Source organism: Trichosurus vulpecula, chromosome 9 (assembly GCF_011100635.1).
Source record: "Trichosurus vulpecula isolate mTriVul1 chromosome 9, mTriVul1.pri, whole genome shotgun sequence".
NCBI lineage: Eukaryota > Metazoa > Chordata > Mammalia > Diprotodontia > Phalangeridae > Trichosurus > Trichosurus vulpecula.
The window spans coordinates 97,544,120-97,564,914 of record NC_050581.1 but is presented as its reverse complement, the minus strand read 5'-3'; the positions used below and the strand labels follow the sequence as shown (position 1 = coordinate 97,564,914).

Sequence of the window (20,795 nt, the reverse complement as noted above, 5' to 3'; positions counted from 1 at the left end):
CCTAGTGCCCTGAATTAGTAAGCTGTGGCAGTTACCAGACTTCTCAACCCACAAACACCAAAGACAACCGAGAAGGTTAGTGGGGAAAAAACTGCGGGAACAGAGTGAAAGGAGATCCCAGTTCAGCCACCACCCAAGGGGCAGCAGAGGTGCTGCAGCTACAGAACTACAGCTAAAGCACACCAGGTAAGAATTAAGTAGAGGATCAGAGTGAGAGTGCAGAGCCTGCTCAAATCTGAGTCATGGTTTGGGGTTGGTGGTTCTTGGGGACGGAGGAGTGCTGGTGTGGCAGAGTTTGCTGTGTACAAATAGCTCTGAAAAAAAACAGCGCAGCCCCTAAAGCTTGGGACAAAGTACTCTTTACTCTACAAGCAGTCATACCCCAATGAAAAACTCAAGAGTCAAGTAGTTGGCTGGGAACATGAACAGGCAGCGAAAACAGACTCAGATTCAGACTCAGACTTTGGAATCTTTCTTTGGTGACAAAGAAGGCCAAAACATATTGCCAGAAGAAGTCAACAAAGTCAAAGAGCCTACATCAAAAGCCTCCAAGAAAAACATTAACTGGACTCAGGCCATGGAAGAGCTCAAAAAGGATTTGGAAAAGCAAGTAAAAGAAGTACAGGAAAAATTGGGAAGAGAAATGAGAGTGATGCAAGAAAATCATGAAAAACAAGTCAATGACTTGCTAAAGGAGACCCAAAAAATACTGAAGACAACAAAACCTTAAAAAATAGACTAACTCAAATGGCAAAAGAGCTCCAAAAAGCCAATGAGGAGAAGAATGCCTTGAAAGGCAAAATTAGCGAAATGGAAAAGCAGGTCCAAAAGACCACTGAAGGAAACACTACCTTAAAAATTAGATTGCAGCAAGTGGAAGCTAGTGGCTTTATGAGAAATCAAGATACTATAAAAACAGAACCAAAGGAATGAAAAAATGGAAAACAATGGAAAATATCTCATTGGAAAAACCATTGGAAAAATAGATCCAGGAGAGATAATTAAAAAATGATTGGACTACCTGAAAGCCATGATCAAAAAAAGAGCCCAGATAACATCTCTCAAAAAATTATCAAGGAAAGCTTCCCTGATATTCTAGAGATGGAGGGTAAAATAGAAATTGAATAAATCCACCAAATGCCTCCTGAAAAAGATCCCAAAAAGAAAACTCCTAGGAATACTGTTGCCAAATTCCAGAGCTCCCAAGTCAAGGAGAAAATACTGCAAGCAGCCAGAAAGAAACAATTTGAGTATTGTGGAAACCCAATCAGAATAACCCAGGATCTGGCAGCTTCTACATTAAGGAATCGAAGGGCTTAGAATATGATATTCCAGAGGTCAATGGAGCTAGGATTAAAACCAAGAATCACCTACCCAGCAAAACTGAGTATCATGCTCCAAGGCAAAATATGGATTTTCAATAAACTAGAGGATTTTCAAGCTTTCTCAATGAAAAGACCAGAGCTGAACAGAAAATCTGACTCTCAAACACAAGAATCAAGAGAAGCATGAAAAGATAAACTAGAAAGAGAAATCATAAGGGACTTTCTAAAGTTGAACTGTTTTGTTTACATTCCTACATGGAAAGCTGATGTGTATAATTCATGACACCTCAGTATTAGGGTAGCTGAAGGGAATATATATATGTGTGTGTGTATGTGTGTGTGTGTATATATATATGTATGTATGTATGTATGTATGTATGTATATATGTATAGACAGAGGGCACAGGGTGAGTTGAATATGAAGGGATGATATCTTAAAAAATAAAATCAAATTAAGGAATGAGAGAGGAATACATTGAGAGAGGGAGAAAAGGACAGATAGAATGGAGCAAATTATCTCACATAAAAGTGGCAAGAAAAAGCAGTTCTGTAGAAGGGAAGAGGGGGCAGGTGAAGGGGAATGAGTCAATCTCACTCTCATCGGATTTGAATTGAGAAGAGAATAACATACATGCTCAACTGGGTATCTTACCCCACAGGAAAGAAGGAGGAAGGGGATAAAAAGGGGGGATTATAGAAGGGAGGGCAGATAGGGGAGGAGGCAATCAAAAGCAAACACTTTCAAAAAGACACAGGGTTAAGGGAGAAAACTGAATAAAGGGGGATAGGATAATATATCATTAAGGCAGAATTCATGACTTCAAAGATAACCATGAATATACCTGAATGGTCCAGAATCGCAGGATATAAGGAATTCTCTAAGTAGAAGGCAGAGGAGTTAAAGCATTTATTGAAACTCAAAAGTAGCAGACCCACAAACCAGTGTCCCTAGTTTGACATCCTGGCAAGAACCTTCCAAAACTAGTATGCCCATCTCACAATAGTGACCAGGAGGCCACAGAAAAACATTATGGCAGCAAGTCAAACCATACTAATGCTTCCCCCCCAATGCCAGGGCCCTCCAGCAAGAAGACCACCCACTGGCCTCAAGCCCCTGCTCAGCACACTCCAGGATCCGCAAAGGTCAGTCCTGCTTTTTTGTAGCGCCTGCCTTCGTTGCTGCCATTTCCACCGCTTCCGGCGCAATCTCCAAGCTGTGCTCCAGCTAGCTGATTGCTTCCTTTCTCCTTCAGCTCTTAACTGTTCTCTCCAATTGCCTCTTAGCTCTGCTTCAACTGTTCAGCAAGCTCCTCCCACCACAGGCTTCATGTCATCACGTGGACCAGAACTCAGGCACCTACCACTGGCTCCAGTCCTAGCCACTCCCCCCAGGACCCCGCCCCAAAGCCCACTCAAATGGGCGGGGAAGATCTTCCCATTCACTGATTGCCTTTACAGATAGGAAGGAGCAAAATAGTCTTTCACAATGTGAGTATTGTGGAAGGGTTTTGCATAATGATACACATGTGGCCTATGTTGAATTGCCTGACTTCTTAGGAAGGGTGGGTAGGGAGGGAAGAGGGGAGAGAATTTGGAACTCAAAGTTTTAAAAGCAGATGTTCAAAAAAAATGTTTTTTGCATACAACTAGGAAATAAGATATACAGGCAATGGGGCACAGAAATCTATTTTGCCCTACAAGAAAGTAAGGGAAAAGGGGATGGGGGGAGTGCAGTGACAGAAGGGAAGGCTGACTGGGGAATGGGGCAATCAGAATATATGCCATCTTGGAGTGGGGGGGGAGGGTAGAAATGGGGAGAAATTTTGTAATAATGTTACAATAAAGTTTAGCTATTAAAAAAAAGAAAACGATGGAAAAATAATAATGCAATTAATTTTAAAAAAAGGAAAAGGACCTCTACATGCAAAAATATTTATGGCAGCTCTTTTGGGGTGGCAAAGAATTGGAAATTGAGGAGGTGACCATCAACTGGGGAATGGCTGAACAAGTTGTGGTCTATGATTATGATGTAATACTATTGTGTTATAGGAAATACGAGCAGGATGCTTTCAGAAAGACTTGGAAAGATTTACATGAATTGATGCAAAGTGAAGTGAGCAGAACTCAGAGAACACTGTACACAGTAATAGCAATTTTGTATGATGATCCACTATTAATGACTTAGCTTTTCTCAGCAATAAAATGACCTAAGACAATCCCGAAGGCCTCACAATAAAAAACATTATTCACTTCCAGAGGGAAAAAAAAGAAATGGTGCTAAAGAAGAGGTATTACTACCTCCTTCGCCATTACACCCTAAAAACCACTTAGCTTTTCCATCTGACCTACAGCTAACACTTTCTATATCTGTTATCTCCCACATTAGAATGTGAGCTCACTGACAGAAAGTGCTGTCTTTTTTTCTATTTGTTTTCCCAGTACTTTGCGCATAAGTAAGTGCTTAGTACACAATTTTTCATTCATTTATTCACTTGTGCAAGTTTATTAAGGTGTGTCTGCCTCAGTTAATCTTTCTGTATAATTCTTATAAGAATAATTGAGCCAATTTCAATTGGGCATGTTATAATGATACTTCCATATAGCAACGCACTTGTGACACCATATATAGACTTATAAAGATAAATATGACAAAAGAGATCTTTAAAAAACTTAGAAGAAAATGGGTTATATTATATTCTTAGTTCCACTGTTGTAGCTAAACAAATTTGACACTCTTTTCATCTATCATTTGTTATTAGTAACAATCACTGTGGCAATTTTTGAAGATTATGCATACAATATTGTACTAATAGCTAGTATTTATGCAGCACCTTAAGGTTTGCACAGGGTTTACAAATATTAATTCACTTTATCATCTAACATTCCTAGGAGGCAAGGGCCATTGTTATCTCCATTTTACAGATGAGGGAACAGAGGCAAAGAGAGTTTAAGGGATTTAGTGTCTGAGGCTGGATTTGAACTCAGGTATCCAGTAAGGTGCCTCTATTCTTATTTATTAATTCCTCAGTAATACAGTGAGATAGATTAGGAACATAGTTCTTGAAAAAAATAGTAGAAAATGAGGCAAGTCACCACTGTAACTTGCTGCATACTAGAATACTGGTAAAGGACTGCACATATTCATGGAATGGTCTCTCTCACATACCCAAATATTTGTGGGTCCTACTGCCCCAAGCTGCCACAAAATAATTATGATTGACCTCTATTGTGCTTTAGTAAAATAGGATAGTCTAAAGCTTTTGGTTCAAATCCCATTTCAATGACTATAATACAGAACAAAAGCACACATAGAGCTAGAAGCTAATATGCTTGAAGAAATAAAGTGCATCAAAGAAATACGATATAGAAATGTTAAAAGTGAATAGAAAGGGTACAGCTGATAAGAAACCTTAAAGTAAAGCATAGATTATGGCATCATTACTGCATGCTGCTAAGCATGAAATGAATATATGACAAAATAAGGAATCAAATATAAAATGCTTTTTAGTTCTACAATAAGATAACACAGAGTAATGGGAAGAGTCCCAGATGAAGAGCCAAGGAAGGCACTGAATCCAAATCTTGTCTCTGCCACTTGTTGCAGGTGTGCACATCATTTAAATTCCCTGGGTCTCAGTTTATATCAGCTATAAATGACGGGTTAGGGTAAATTACTTCTCAGGCTCTAAATCTATAAAAATCTGTCCCTTTTGGTGAATGAAGACACAATAGAGCATAGTTACAATTAATGATGAACTTGTATAATGAACTCTCATATAATGAAATTACTTTCATTAGTCATTATTTAGCATTTGCTGAGTATACACAATGTGTTAGACAATGGTATAAAACATATCAAAACTCAAGCCTAATGGTTGATTTTTATAAACTCTTTTGATGTGCTAAGAACCTGGAATGAGGACAGTAACAATTATGTTGAGAAAAGTGTCAACATAGGCACAATCTACAAATTCACTAATTACTAAGGTACATTTTTAAAAGCTTTTTATTGAGGCTATGTATGAATGGAAATGAGATGAGCCGGCCATTGAGTGAGACTGAAAGACAAAAAAAGGGATGAAAAAAGTGCTGTTTTGTTATCCTCAAAATAAAGACGCAAAACACCTTAGTTTACTTTTGGGTTCTGTATTATAAAATATAGATAGGAGACATGAAGGATGTGAAAGTGAGGAGAGTTTGCCATGTGCATGGATGGAGAACATGCTTGCACCCATAAAATCAGGAAGCCTTCAAAAATTTTAAATTTCAAAGTAAGATGCATAAGTCTGTTGATAGATTTTAACTGTGGTCTGCAGTGCATGTCAGCAATCATAAGGGTGTGTACATAAGTCAAAACAACCAACTACCCCCACTGCTTAAGCAAAAATTAAAGGATAAGTCCTTTTGACATCAAGGTGTCATAACTTCACCAAGGATCTTTGAAATGCTGAAGTAGACAGCAGGTTAAGAATATAGCTCATTTAAAAATTCAAGATAAAATCAGCATTTGGGGGTTGGGGGAGGGAACGAGAGTGAATTCATTTTAAAAGAAGCTCAAAAGTTCAGGTGAGGAGACTTCCTCCAAAGACAAAACCAGAGTGGAGAGGGTGGTGGAGAATGAAGAGCTTTTACTCTCAAGAAGGGAGGATTGCTTTAGGCTATTCCAAAGAGAAGTTATTCCAGTAAGATCAAAGAAGAAACTAACTGTTCTCTGAACCAAGAAAAAAATAAACCAAGTGAATCAGGACATTGTGGCGCTTAATAATTGAGAAGCAAAATGTGTTAACCCAATAACGAAATTCAAGATTTTGCTTAAAACAGTTGAGAATAGGCTGAGCAGAGAAAGCCAAGTAAAGCTATCTTTGACTAGTTATAAACAAAGTACATTTTTTGTACATAGGAGTCTCTTTTGCTCCCAAAGTTTCACTTCCATGTTAACACATTTTCCTACTCAATTATTAAAAACCGCAATACCATGAATTCACTCGGTCTATTTCTTTCTTGGTTCTCAGAATACCTGGTTTCTTCTTTGGGCTTATTAGAACTACTCTTGGAAAGCTGGTATCAATCCTTTTCTTTATTTAGCATTCTTCTGATTTATATACTTTTCTTTTGAAAGTGTCATGGATTGTTCACTGAGTCATAAAATTTCTGAGCTGGAAAGGACCTTGGAGATCATCTCCTTTTAGAGATGAGGGAACTGAAGTGCAGAGAGGTAGAGTGAATTAACTAATTCATGTTTCATTTCAGAGAAGGCATACATAGTCTAATGGACACAGGGCTACCTTTGGGATAAGAAAGACCTGTTTTCAAGTCATGCCACTGATGATACTAGCCACGTGACCATGAGAAAGTCACTTAGCCTCTCAATTCCTCCAAGTAACTTTCTAAGACTCTAAGTTCCAAAAGAATTAATGATCTACACGGGAGTAGGAGGCAGTCCACACTAGGAATTCCTCACATGGATGAAATTACATGTACAGATACAAAATGTTTTCCTTAATAAATAATTATTAATGTAAATGATACTTCACATGCCACTTTATCTCCATGGACCTTGATACCTCTGTATACAAATCACAGCTTATAACCTTTACTTGTAAGGTACTGTCTAACTTTAGCATTCTATTATTCTAAAGAAAATAAACAAAAGTTGTTGAGTGCTTATTATGGATTGAACATTGTGAGGAATTAAAAAGGTTATAATTCAGTTTCTGCTCAAAAGTCTATAATCTATTTGGTAAGATAAATCATAAATATGTGAAAGATTAATAAGCGGAAAAACAATTCAAAACTACAAAAGAGATATAATAAAGCTATTTCAATTCTAAATGAAATGGTTTGAACAATGGCTGTTGAAGTAAAGAAGGGAGAAATAATTGTAGACAAGGATGGTTAGGAAAGAATTAGGTGACTCTAGAAAACACATAGGATTTGAATAAATCAAGAAGAGAGGTGACTGGGAGTCAGGGGAAGGTATTTAGGTAGATAGCATAGCATACGCAAAAGTGGGGAAGGGCAAAGAATGTTCTGAGTATGATAGGTAAACCAGGCTATTCACATAGGACCGGAGTAGGTGAGAAAGCTATGGCCAGATAATTCAGACTCTTAGCTACCAGTCTAAAGATTCTCAACCCTGTCCAGCCAGTGACTGGGAGTCATTGGGAGTGAGACCTGTGTCTCGGGAAGATGGTTTTGGGAAAAATGAAAATCGGGGAGGAAATTACAGAAACCCACATGAGAAGTGATGTAGTTCTGAGCTAAGATGGTTGTTGTATTTGTGGGCAGAAGAAGACAGACATGAGAAATATGATGAAGAAAGGAGCAATAAAATTTGGTAACTGACTGGATATGAGAATAGGAATGAAGTGTGAGTCATCCAGTGGAAGTCCTAGGATAACTGCAAAGACAATGGTACCTCTAGTAGAAATTGAGAAGCCAGAAAAAGGAAGAGGCTTAGAGGGAAAGAGTGTGAGTTTTGTTTTGGACATGCTGAGCTTGAGTGTCCCACAAAACTTCCAGAGGGGTGGAGCCAAGATGACAGAGTTTCATGAGAGCAGGGATTTCCTTGAGCTCTCCCCCAAACACCTCCAAATACCTGTAAAAATGGCTCTGAACACATTCTACAGCAGCAGAACCCACAAAATGACAGAGTGAAACAAATTTCTAACCCAAGACAACCTGGAAAGTTGACAGGAAAGATCTATTACACCAGGCCAGCAATACCCTGAGTAGGCTTCAGGGGACTGAATTACTACTGGGAGCTGTGGCAGTTTCCAGACTTCTCAACCAGCAAACACCAAAGACAAAATAGAGGTCAGTGGGAAAGGTCTGTCAGGGACTCAGTGAGAGAGGAGCATGGTCCAGCCCCAATCCCAGTCCCAAGGTGGCGGCAGTGGAGGTGGCAGTGGCAGTAGCAGCAGCTGCTTCTGGAGCTCTTGGCCCACGGACAGTGGGGGGATCGAGCAACTGATCAGAAGGGGACTGCAGGGATCTCTTTGCTGGTGGTGAGGCAGGATTCTCTTGCTTTGCCCTTGCTTGGATCTGGGTCACACTCCTGAGTGATGATCCTGGGGCAAGGAGGAGAGCTGGTGTGGCAGAGCTTGTGGTGGTGGTAGAGAAAGAATCTTCCTCAAAGTTTCTGAACATCTGTTTTTAAAACTTTGAGTTCCAAATTCTCTCCCCTCTTCCCTCCCCACCCACCCTCCCTAAGAAGTCAAGCAATTCAACATAGGCCACATGTGTATCATTATGTAAAAACCTTCCACAATACTCAAGTTGTGAAAGACTAACTATATTTTGGTCCTTCCTAAACTATCCCCCTTTATTGAATTTTCTCCCTTGACCTTGTCCCTTTTCAAAAGTGTTTGTTATTGATTACCTCCTCCCCCTATCTGCCCTCCATTCTATCGTCCCCCCTTTTTTATCTTCTTCCTCTTTCTTTCCTGTGGGGTAAGATACCCAGCTGACTGTGTATGGTATTCTCTCCTCAGGTCAAATCTGATGAAAGCAAGATTCACTCATTCCCCCTCACCTGCCCCCTCTTCCCTTCCAAAGAACTGCTTTTTCTTGCCACTTTTATGCGAGATAATTTACCCCATTCTATCTGACCTTTTCTCCCTCTCTCAATGTATTCCTCTCTCATACCTTAATTTGATTTTATTTTTTAAGATATCATCCCTTCATATTCAATTCACCCTGTGCCCTCTCTCTTGGTCTCTCTCTGTCTCTCTCTCTCTCTCTCTCTCTCTATATATATATATATGTATATGTATACACATACATATATACACATACACACATATATATATATATATATACATACATACATACATACATACATACATACACACACAAACATATGTATATTCCCTTCAGCTACCCTAATACTGAATTCTCATGAATCATACACATCAGCTTTCCATGTAGGAATGTAAACAAAACAGTTCAACTTTAGTAAGTCCCTTGTGGTTTCTCTTTCTTGTTTGCTTTCTCATGCTTCTCTTGATTCTTGTGTTTGAAAGTCAAATTTTCTATTCAGTTCTGGTCTTTTCACTGAGAAAGCTTGAAAGTCCTCTATTTTATTGAAAATCCATATTTTGCCTTGGAGCATGATACTCAGTTTTGCTGGGTAGGTGATTCTTGGTTTTAATGCTAGCTCCACTGACCTTCGGAATATCATATTCCAAGCCCTTTGATCCCTTAATGTAGAAGCTGCTAGATCTTAGGTTATTCTGATTGTGTTTCCACAGTACTCAAATTGTTTCTTTCTGGCTGCTTGCAGCATTTTCTCCTTGATCTGGGAGCTCTGGAATTTGGCAACAATGTTCCTAGGAGTTTTCCTTTTGGGATCTTTTTGAGGAGACAAGTGGTGGATTCTTTCAATCTCTATTTTACCATCTGGCTCTAGAATATCAGGGCAGTTCTCCTTGATAATTTCTTGAAAGATGATATCTAGGCTCTTTTTTTGATCATGGCTTTCAGGTAGTCCAATCATTTTTAAATTATCTCTCCTGGATCTATTTTCCAGGTCAGTGGTTTTCTCAAAGAGATATTTCACATTGTCTTCCACTTTTTCATTCCTTTGGTTCTGTTTTATAATATCTTGGTTTCTCATAAAGTCACTAGCTTCTACTTGCTCCAATCTCATTTTTAAGGTAGTATTTTCTTCAGTGGTCTTTTGGACCTCCTTTTCCATTTGGCTAATTCTGCCTTTCAAGGCATTCTTCTCCTCATTGGCTTTTTGGAGCTCTTTTGCCATTTGAGTTAGTCTATTTTTTAAGGTGTTATTTTCTTCAGTATTTTTTGGGTCTCCTTTAGCAAGTCATTGACTTGTTTTATATGGTTTTCTTGCATCATTCTCATTTCTCTTCCCAATTTTTCCTCTACTTCTTTAACTTGCTTTTCCAAATCATTTTTGAGCTCTTCCATGGCCTGAGACCAGTTCATGGTTTTTTTTTTGGAGGCTTTTGATGTAGGCTCTTTGACTTTGTTGACTTCTTCTGGCAGTATGTTTTGGTCTTCTTTGTCACCAAAGAAAGATTCCAAAGTCTGAGTCTGAATCTGAGTCCGTTTCCGCTGCCTATTCACGTTCCCAGCCAACTTACTTGACCCTTGAGTTTTTAGTTGGGGTATGACTGCTTGTAGAGTAAAGAGTACTTTGTTCCAAGCTTGAGGGGATGCGCTGTTGTTTTCAGAGCTATTTCTATACAGCCAGCTCTGCCACACCAGCACTCCTCCTCCCCCAAGAACCACCAACCTGGACCTGACTCAGATCCTAAGCAGGCTCTGCACTCCCGCTCTGATCCGCCACTTAATTCCTCCCACCAGGTGGGCCTGGGGCCAGAAGTAACTGCAGCTGTAGCTCTGCAGCTGCACCAGCCCCGCTGTCCCCAGGGCAGTGGCCGAACCGCGAACTTTCACTCTGTCCCCGCAGTTTTTTCCCACTAACCTTCTCGGTTGTCTTTGGTGTTTGTGGGTTAAGAAGTCTGGTAACTGCCACAGTTCACTGATTCAGGGCTCTAGGGCCTGTTCCACCTGGCTCCTGGTCTGGTTGGTCCTGCCACCGCCCATACTGGGCTTTGCTCCCCTCCACTCCCAGCTCTGTGCGTGATAGACCTCACCCAGAGACCATCCAGGTTGTCTTGGAAAGGAGCCCTGCTTCCCTGTGCTATTTTGTGGGTTCTGCAGTTCTAGAACTTTTTCAGAGACATTTTTATAGGCTTTTGGAGGGACCTGGTGGGGAGCTTTCCCTGCTTTCCGGCCACCATCTTGGTTCTGCCCCCCTACTCAAAGTTTCAAGGGAGAAAAGAGTGCTTGTGCTCACTCATGGACCAGAGCACAGACCAAGAAAGGAGTAAACAAACACCTCTCCTTTGATCATACAACCTTGGAAGAAGTAAAAATTTACAGATCCCTAGAAATTTCTCTGAAAACAACTCCACAAAACCCCTGAAGCTTGGGAAAGTGCACTCTCCACTGTGGAAGCAGGGTGCTACCTTAACAAAGTGTTAAAAAGTCAAGTAATTGGGTGAGGAAATGAGCAAACAGCAGAAAAAAATCAAACTATAGAATCTTACTTTGGTGACAAGGAATATCAAAACATATACTCAGAAGAAGAAAACAAAATCAAAGCTCCTACAGCCAAAGCCTCCAAGAAAAATGTGAATTGGCCTCAGACCATGGAAGAGCTCAAAAAAGGATTTTGAAAATCACGTAAGGGAAGTAGAGGAAAAAGTGAGCAGAGAAATGAGAGTGATGCAAGAAAGTCATGCAAACGAGTCAAAAGCTTGCTAAAGAAGACCCAAAAATATGCTGAAGAAAACAACACCTTAAAACACAGACTAACCCAAATAGCAAAAGAGGTTCAAAAAGCTAATGAAGAGAAGAACGATTTAAAAAGCAGAATTGGCCAAATGGAAAAGGAGCTCCAAAAGATCACTGAAGAAAATAATTCCTTAAAAATTAGAGTAGAGCAAATGGAAGCTAACGATTTTATGAGAAATCAAGAAATTATAAAACAAAGCCAAAAGAATGAAAAAATAGAAGACAATGTAAAATATCTCACTGGAAAAATCACTCACCTGGAAAATATCTCCAGGAGAGAGCATTCAAAACTTATTAGACTACCTGAAGGCTATGACTAAAAAAAAAAAAAGCCTAGACATCACCTTTCAAGAAATTATCAAGGAACTCTGCCCTGATATTCTAGAACCAGCAGGGAAAATAGAAATTGAAAGAATCTACCGATTGCCTCCTGAAAGAGATCCCAAAAGAAAAACTCCTACAAATATTGTAGCCAAATTCCAGAGTTCCCAAGTCAAAGAGAAAATACTGCAAGCACCCATAAAGAAACAATTCAAGTACTGTGGAAACACAATTAGGATAACACAAGATTTAGCAGCTTCTACATTAAGGGATTTGAGGGTCTGGAATATGATATTCTGGAGGTCAAAGGAGCTAGGATTAAAACCAAGAATCACCTACCCAGCAAAACTGAGTATAGCACTTCAAGGGAAAAAATGAACATTTGTCCAGTAAAGGTATGGATTCACACAGACAAAACACTCTGCACTCCAAGAAGCCCAAAAGGGTTTTTTTCTTTTATTATGAAAATACAGGTGAGAAAGATGGAGATTGGAAGTAGCAGGGAGGGAGGCTTAAGAATAATGATAGCAAGGCAATTACTAGATTAGAGGAATGGCTCAAGAGATAGGGCTCCAACCACCTCATCACCATCCCACAGGCAAGTACTAAAATCAACATATGTACAGTCATCACCAATGCAGGGGAGCTCCAACACCTGACCACACAAGCTGGGGAATCCCAGGGTTACAGCCATCAAGGTCCCACTCACGGAAGTCCCAGGGCAGACGTCTCTGCCATGGGTGAGATTCCAATTTGCGGTCCGAATCTTATGGCATAAATAATGCTGGGAATAAAGAAGGTATCAGGCCAGGTGTTTTTGGCAAATGTTGCATCTTACGCAAGGTCCTGAAAGGAGGCCAATCCCTTCAAGGTCTCCAAGTGCAACGTGTCCTTGGAGTGGCTAGCTCTAGGACACTGGTCCATCTCAGGGTCTTGGCCAGGACCCAGGGAGGAACCTCCTTCTTGTGTTCCCAGGGCTTTCTACTTTAGGAGATTTGTGCCAGATCTGCGACTGAGTCAAGTTAAGAGGGGCTAACTTTGCAATAGAATCAAGGCCTCAGTTTGTATAATCTTATGTACCTAAGAGGGGCTAAACCTTACCCCTTCAACATTCAGTGAAATAGAGGGACTTTCAAGCATTCTTGATGTAAAGACCAGAACTAAATAGAAAATTTGACTCTCAAATAGAAGATTCAAGAGAAGCATGAAAAGGTAAACAGGAAAGAGAAATCACAAGAGATTTATTAAAGTTAAACTGTTTACATTCCTACACGGAAAAATGATATTTGTAACTCATAAGACCTTTCTCAGTATTAGGGTAGTATAGATAGATAGATAGACAGATAGATAGACAGATAGATATAGATATTGATATATGTATATGTATGTACATACACACACACACAGAAGGCACAAGGTGGATTGAATATGAAGGGATGATATTCAAAAAATAAAATTAAGGGGTGAAAGAGGAATGTACTGGGAGAAGAAGAAAAGGAGAAGTAGAATGCAGTAAATTATCTCTCACATAAAAGAGGCAAAAAAAGCTTTTACAATGGAGAGGAAGAGGGGTGAGGTGAGAGGGAATGAGTAAACCTTACTCCCATCAAATCTGGCTGAAGAAGGGAATAACATACACACTCAATTGGATGTGGAAAGCTATCTTACCCTACAGGAAAGTCAGGGGAAAGGGGATAAAAGGGGGGGGGAATGATAGAAAAGAGGGCAAATGGGGGGAGGGGTAATCAGAAGCAAATACTTTTGAAGTGGGGCAGGGTCAAAGGAGAGAACAGAATACATGAGGGGCAGGATAAGACGGAGGGAAATATAGTTAGTCTTTCACAACATGACTATTATGGAATTGTTTTGCATGACTACACATGTATAACCTACATCAAATTGCTTGCCTTCTCAGTGAGGGTGGGTGGGGATGGAGAAAGGGAGAGAATGTGGAATTCAAAGTTTTAAAAATGAATTATTTTTACATGCAACTGGGAAATAAGATATGCAGGCAATGGGGTACAGAAATTTATCTTGCCCTACAGGAAAATAGAAAGGAAGGGAATAAGAGAAGGGGGGAGGGTGATAGAAGAGAGAACAGATTGGGGAAAGAGGTAATCAGAATACATGCTGTCTCTGGGTGGGAGGGGGGGAAAAATGGGGAGGAAATGTGGAACTCAAAATCTTGTAGAAGTGAATGGTGAAAACTAAAAATAGATTAATTAAAAAAAAAACTTCCAAAAGGTGACATAGACAAATAAGTTAGCAGTAAGAAAAACTGGAAAAGAACCTTCGTTTGCAAGGTGCTAATCAGTTAATCATTTCATGTATCTCTGTTTATATTATGCCTGTATATGTTGTTATCATAAATTTAGATCGAATAAAATAAATTCTCTGTGAAAAAAAAAAGAGGAAAGAACCTTCAGTGGTTCCCTATTGCCTCTAGGATAAAATACAAATTCCTCTGTTAGGCAGCTAATACTCTTTACAAACTGACTCCAGTCTAGCTTTCCAAGCTGATCCTTCATGCACAGACAGCCTGTTTATTATTTGTCGACCATGATGATCCATTGGCCTCTCTGTGCCTCTTGTACAGACTGCTAAAAAGCCATTCACACCAATCTCCTGGCACATGAGAGACATTCATAGATTCTTAAAGTTGGAAGGGTGTTCAGAGATAATTGAGTCCATCATCTCTTTTTGAAGAAGAAACTGAGGAGTAGAGAAATGAAGTCACTTCCCTAAGGCTGGATGAATATATCAAAGTCAGGATTCAACACAGCTTATGTAATTATTTTAAAAAGTTATTCTGGACTTATCAAACATCAGATAAAATGAATATTTCCCAATACAAAGTAAAACATAGTCAATAGTCAATAACTAATTATTAAGCATTTACTATGTTACCAGGCATTGCACTAAGTGCTGAGTATTCAAATAATAACAAAAATAGTCCCTATCCTTAAGGAGTTCACAATCTCATGGAGAAGGTAGCTGGTGCAAGGGCATGATGGGAGAGTTCCAAAAAAGCAAAAAGTAGTGAGTCTGCTGGGAAGTATGAAGAAAAATGGCGCCGAGTCACCTCCTCAAACACAGGTTCTGGGGCTTGTGGCCCCACCCTCTAGTCAGAAGGTCTAATCAGAGGGATGAGGGTACTGATAAGATGTGTGCTGCTGTTGTTTGTCTGCTTTTTCCTTCTAGCTCTCCTGTTCCCTTCTATGCATTTTTTAAAATGCTTCAATAGGGGCAGCTCAGTGGTGCAGTGAGCAAAGCACCAGCCCTGCAGTCAGGAAGACTTGAGTTCAAATCCAGCCTCAGACACTTGACACATTTACTAGCTGTGTGACCTTGGGCAAGTCACTTAACCCCAATTGCTCTGCCTTCCCACCTCAAAAGAAACAAAAAAAATGCTTCGATAACTGAATTTTCTTTTTGAGGGGGTGAATGGGGAAACCTATCATTAGCTCCTCTCTCCTTCACACCTTTCCGACCAAAAAAACTGGAGGGAAAAACAATTGAAATAAATATGTACAGCCAAGCAAAACCAATTCAATATTGACTGTGTCTAAAAATATCTGTCTTACTGAACACCTTGAGTCCAACAGTTCTATGTGAGGAGACAGGTAGCATGCTTCATCATTGGTCAAGAGCTGGTCACTACACACTGATCACAGTTATTAACTCTTTTTAAGTTGTTTTTCTTCTTTTCAATGGTGTTGTATGAATTATTATCCAGGTTCTGCTCACTTCAAACAGGCAACAGTTTCACATTTCTCCAAAACTGTCCCTGTCACCATTTTTATGACCCAATAATGTTCCATTACAGTCATATACCAAGATAAGTTCAGCTATTCCCAAACTCATAAGTATCCCTCTAATTTTCAGTTCTTCATTAAAACAAAAAGAACTGATATAAATGTTTTTGTACATATGGGTCCTTTTCCTCTTTCTTTGATCTTTTTGAGGTAAAGGGATAGTAGTGTATCACTGAGTCAAACAATATGCATGGTTTAGTGACTTTGGGGAAATAATCCAAATTGCTTTGCTGAATGGTTAATTCAATTCACAAACACACTAATTGTGCTTTAGTGAACCTCCTTTCACATTTTTTTGGTTACTTTGCCAATCTAGCAAGTATTAGATGGACCTTTCATAGATCGTATAATTCTAAGTTTTGTGAGCTCTCCCCTTTTCAACATTACCTTTGATTTTCATGATAAAAACAACAATAAACTCATGAAAAAGGAGCAAGCCAACAAAACTGACACAAAATAGCTTGAATCAGCTAAAGGAAAAGAACAGAAGAAATTCTTAACATTTCATGAAAAGGCCATATAGAGTCAGTCACACATGTTTAACCTCAAATATTGATGCAAAAATTTTCTTCTTATTTAGTTTCTTTGGTGGTGATGATTTCCAGTAGTTTCTCAACCATAAATGAACATGAGTGCATAAGAGACTCACAAGCTAATGTAAGGCTTAGTTACCAAACACCTATGTTCTTATATTTATTTTATTTACTTTAATGCTGACTCTCTCTTCCTGGCATATACACATTTTTAGTAGGTCAATAAATGAATGAAACAAGGAAACCCTTTCCCCTTATAAGCTACATTATGTATTTTCTGCAATGAAATTTTAAAAAGAAGAAAATAGAATAAGTAATCCCACACACACAAAACATATCTAAACTATAAATCTTATTATGGACATATTTATCATCAGAGAAATAAAGGTTTCAATCGTAACCTTGTTTCAACTGGGCATAAATACATATATGTTTAAGAATTTTCCAAACATATCCTGAAAATCTAGAGAATTATTTTACTAGTCTTAAGTAATCACAAATTTTATCATGGGTTAAAATTTTAAACATAAAATGATTCCTGAAACTGAATTTTAATCATATAGATGAATCACAACATGCATCTTTAGCTAGGCATGTATTATGGATAAGTCTAGTTTCCTACTGAGAATAATCACATGTTCTAATTACCATTTTGGTTATACACATAATTAATAATATTCTGTCTTAATGGGACACATTGAAACTTCAGACAGTTTCATGCTTTAACTATGCATATTACCAAATCTTAATATCAGTTGTGCTGCCAAACACAAAGAAATCATGATGTCATATTTTAGCACTAATAATAATATTCATATCTTTATACAAAAATGCAATGAAAAAATACTTGATTTTCTCTTGAAAGGTTGCTTCATGCTACTAATTTTATATTACTGGCCTCTCCATTTACCCTAAATTATTCATTTTGACCAACGATCTTATCACAAATAAAAACACAAAAGTAAATGAGACAATGATTCACATACAAAAGGCTATTATGATGAATAGAATACAGACTTACTGAGTGTAAACTTTCATTTTCACGGAGACAAGCTGTTTGGAGCTCTGATTTCAGAGCTGAAATGTGGTTTCGATGAGATGTCATTTCCTTCTCTAACGTAGCAATTCTAGAGCTTGCAAGTTGGTAGACGTCCATGAAACTTTTAATCATAGCCTTAAGAAATAAAAACAGTGTCACATACAATTCAAATAAACCTGTCCCCCCAAAGGAGAATCTCCATAATTTGAAAAAAGAATCATTAAAATTTGAAACAAACAAGTTTTCATCTTTCTTAAAAATAATAAAGCAAAACATTAACTTTTAGATTGAGAGCACTTGTGTCTATTTTCAGAAAGTTTGGATTGTAATCATTGAAACTTTTTTCTAATGTAGGTATTTTAATAAGATGTACTTTGATGTACTGTTTTCAAATTTGGAATGCAGTATTAAAAGTTGACATACTTTTTTTTTACTAGAGTTAACTGAAAGTTACAATTTAACCCAAATTTTTATCTTAAGAGACATACAGTTGATAGATGTAAACATGAATATATTAAAATGAGCTGAGTTGGTAAAAAATTTTAATTTACCTTGCAAAATGTATGTTTTATAACAAAAAGAACATATATTTAGTAGAAATAACTTTATTACAATATAGTTAGGAAAATGTAATTATGTTCCCGTTTATCAGAGAGTAACATTCCTGCTATGTAATGTTGATCAGGCTGATGATAAAGCTAATAGCACAAAGAATTAAATGATTCCACATTTTCTGGTAACTTCATATGAAATCTAACAGTGTAAGACTATTGGTATTACTGGACTTTATTACAACAGACTAATTAATTTTTTTTAGTTTTTCCTTATGAAGTAGCCTGAAGCAGGTTTTAGGTAAAAATACATCACCCTTAACAACAACAAAAACATCATAATTATCGCACCATAACTAGCATTTGTTTAGCAATTTAAGCTTCACAAACCACTTTATACATGTTATTTTATTTTATCTTCACAACTCTAAGAGGTAGATGCCATTATTATTATCCCCATTTTAAGTATGAGGAAACTGAGGAAGACAGAGGTTAAGTGACTTGCTCAGGGACATACTGCTAGTTAACGTCTGAGGCTATATTTGGACTCAGGTTTTTTTGACTATAGGTCCAGTGATCTATCCACTGTGCCACATAATATAAAACTTGTCTTTCAAAATATCTAATACAGGTTCAAATAAATCCACCACCTTTAAGAGATCTCACTAAAACATGTATTTCATTTCATACTGTTTGTAACAGTTTCTATAAAACAGAAGATGACCACAATAGCCAGACAACATATATTGTGACAGAGGAACTCTGGTAATTTCTCCAGTAACTAGCATCTGATATGGTCAATCTGGGGAATCTTTTTTGAGAGAATAAGTATAAGCAATGTTTTGAGGGATTGAGAACACTGGTTTTGGTGAGAACAAGAAAAAAGGTGACAAGGTCTCCCCCCCAAAAAAAGGGAAACTGATTGCAAAAACTTTAAAACAGAAGCAGATGCATGATTTATGGTTAAATATTGAGATGTGCCATTTGGAAGAGAGTTAGTCAAAGTATGTGGGGTTAGATAGTCAAAGATGCAGGGAATATGGAGAAATAATCTTAAATATTAATCTAATGAATAAATTAACATGTATGAAGGAAACAATATGACTAGTGGAAAATCACAGTGGATATGGGAATGAATCTTTTCACTGTCATTCCAGGATCTTAATAATCTGGCACTGTCATATCTTTTCAGATTTGAATCTCTAGAACCTAGCACAGTGTCTATCACATAGTAGATGATTCGCAAATATTTGTTTATTAACAAATGAATACATTTGTAGCCTAGTGTTTTGTAAATCAAAGAACAGAAACTAATAGGGAAAGGAGTAATTATCCAACAAGAATTTCAGAAGAAAATGAGAAAATTTTTAAAAGATTCTTTGACAGAAAACAAGTTTAGAGCAAGATTTCATACCATATACCATGCTAACCTTGAAGAGGATAGATGATCTCAATATAAAAGGGCATATTGTTACAAAAATATAGAGAACTAAAGGAGGTATTTTCCACAGCAATGGTTAGGGGAAAGATTTACAAAAAGAAAAAGGGATAAAGGAGATTTTTTAACTAGATATTTGATTTTTACTGGTGTAGAAAACTCCCAGCAAGAAAACATCATTCATGGAACCTTTCCTCTTGATTCCTCAAATCATTAAAGACCTTTTCCCACCTTGGTCTTCACTAGTACTTTATACTTTATCATTCTTATTATGGTGCCTGTGTGTGTGTGTGTGTGTGTATTTGCATGTTATAGTCATTTGTTTAATCATATAACTCTACAAGACTCTATGAGGGCAAGCCAAAACTTGATTTAAACTTTTAACTTCCCAGCATCTAACAGTGTATACAGTAGGTACTTAATAAATGTTTATTAAATTGAATATAGCATAAAATAATTCTGCAAATTATGAAAATGGTACTATAAATACTGAATTTGTATCTTTCAATTAATTCATAGCTAATCTTCCAAAACATTCCTTGATGTTTCAAATTAATGCCTAAAGCAGAGACTACTAAAAGCAGATCTATTTTCCTATTCTGTCTGTACAATATTGGAACTTCTCTAACCTACACTGGTATTGACAAAAAAAGTAATGAAATAGGTTCTAGTCCCAATCCTGACACTTACTGGCCATCCGAACTCTTCAGTACTTGATTTCTGTAAAATGGAGGGAATGATACCTAGCCTTGTAAGGCTGTATGAAAATTAAATGAGATGACACACATAGAAATGATTTATAAATTATAAAAAGTAATACATGTGTAAGTGAATAACTATTATTAGTTATCTTGGTTAGTTGGTTAATAATTATTATATTATACAAATTGATAAAATCTTTTTAGTAAGATAATTTGCCTTCTCATAGAAAAATAATCCTTGTTAAGTGGTTTTAATACAAGTTCTTATAGTTTAACATATAAAATATGAAGTAGGAATCAGGAAAATATTAAATGCTTTCTGAACTAATGGATGGATGAATGAATGTGTCACCTAGATGAGATGATCACTTATGTTAGTTTTCACTGTGACAACACAAAATGTTTATTTTGTATTTAAGAATATTAGCATTTTAAATGAAACATTTTATTATTTCAGAATGTTTTAAAAAATAGATTTCTTTAATTTTTGTAGTGTTTTTATCCTAAAAGAGATTTCTGTGTATCATAAATGATACTCCTTTAAACCACTTTTTTAAAAGGTCAACATTTCTTGGTAGTAAAACAATTTTAATGAAGAAAAATATATTTAAATAAAATAGGATTATAGATTTTGAGATCAGAGGGATCTTACAAGTCATCAAATCCTCTGATTTTACAAATGAGCAAAGTGAGGATTCAAAGAGGTTACATGTCCAAGGTCACACACGGTAGGAGAGTTGGCATTC

At 37.4% G+C, this 20,795-nt stretch overlaps 1 protein-coding gene across 2 annotated transcripts in view; it reads right to left on the bottom strand.

Moving 5' to 3' along the window:
• CCDC171 (coiled-coil domain containing 171) overlaps positions 1–20,795 on the bottom strand; it is a 496,942-nt gene that overhangs the window by 54,721 nt on the left and 421,426 nt on the right. For both annotated transcript variants that reach the window (XM_036739306.1, XM_036739307.1), the window contains one exon: positions 17,342–17,494. In XM_036739306.1, the coding sequence (XP_036595201.1) occupies positions 17,342–17,494 (153 nt within the window). The remainder of the gene's footprint in view (positions 1–17,341; positions 17,495–20,795) is intronic.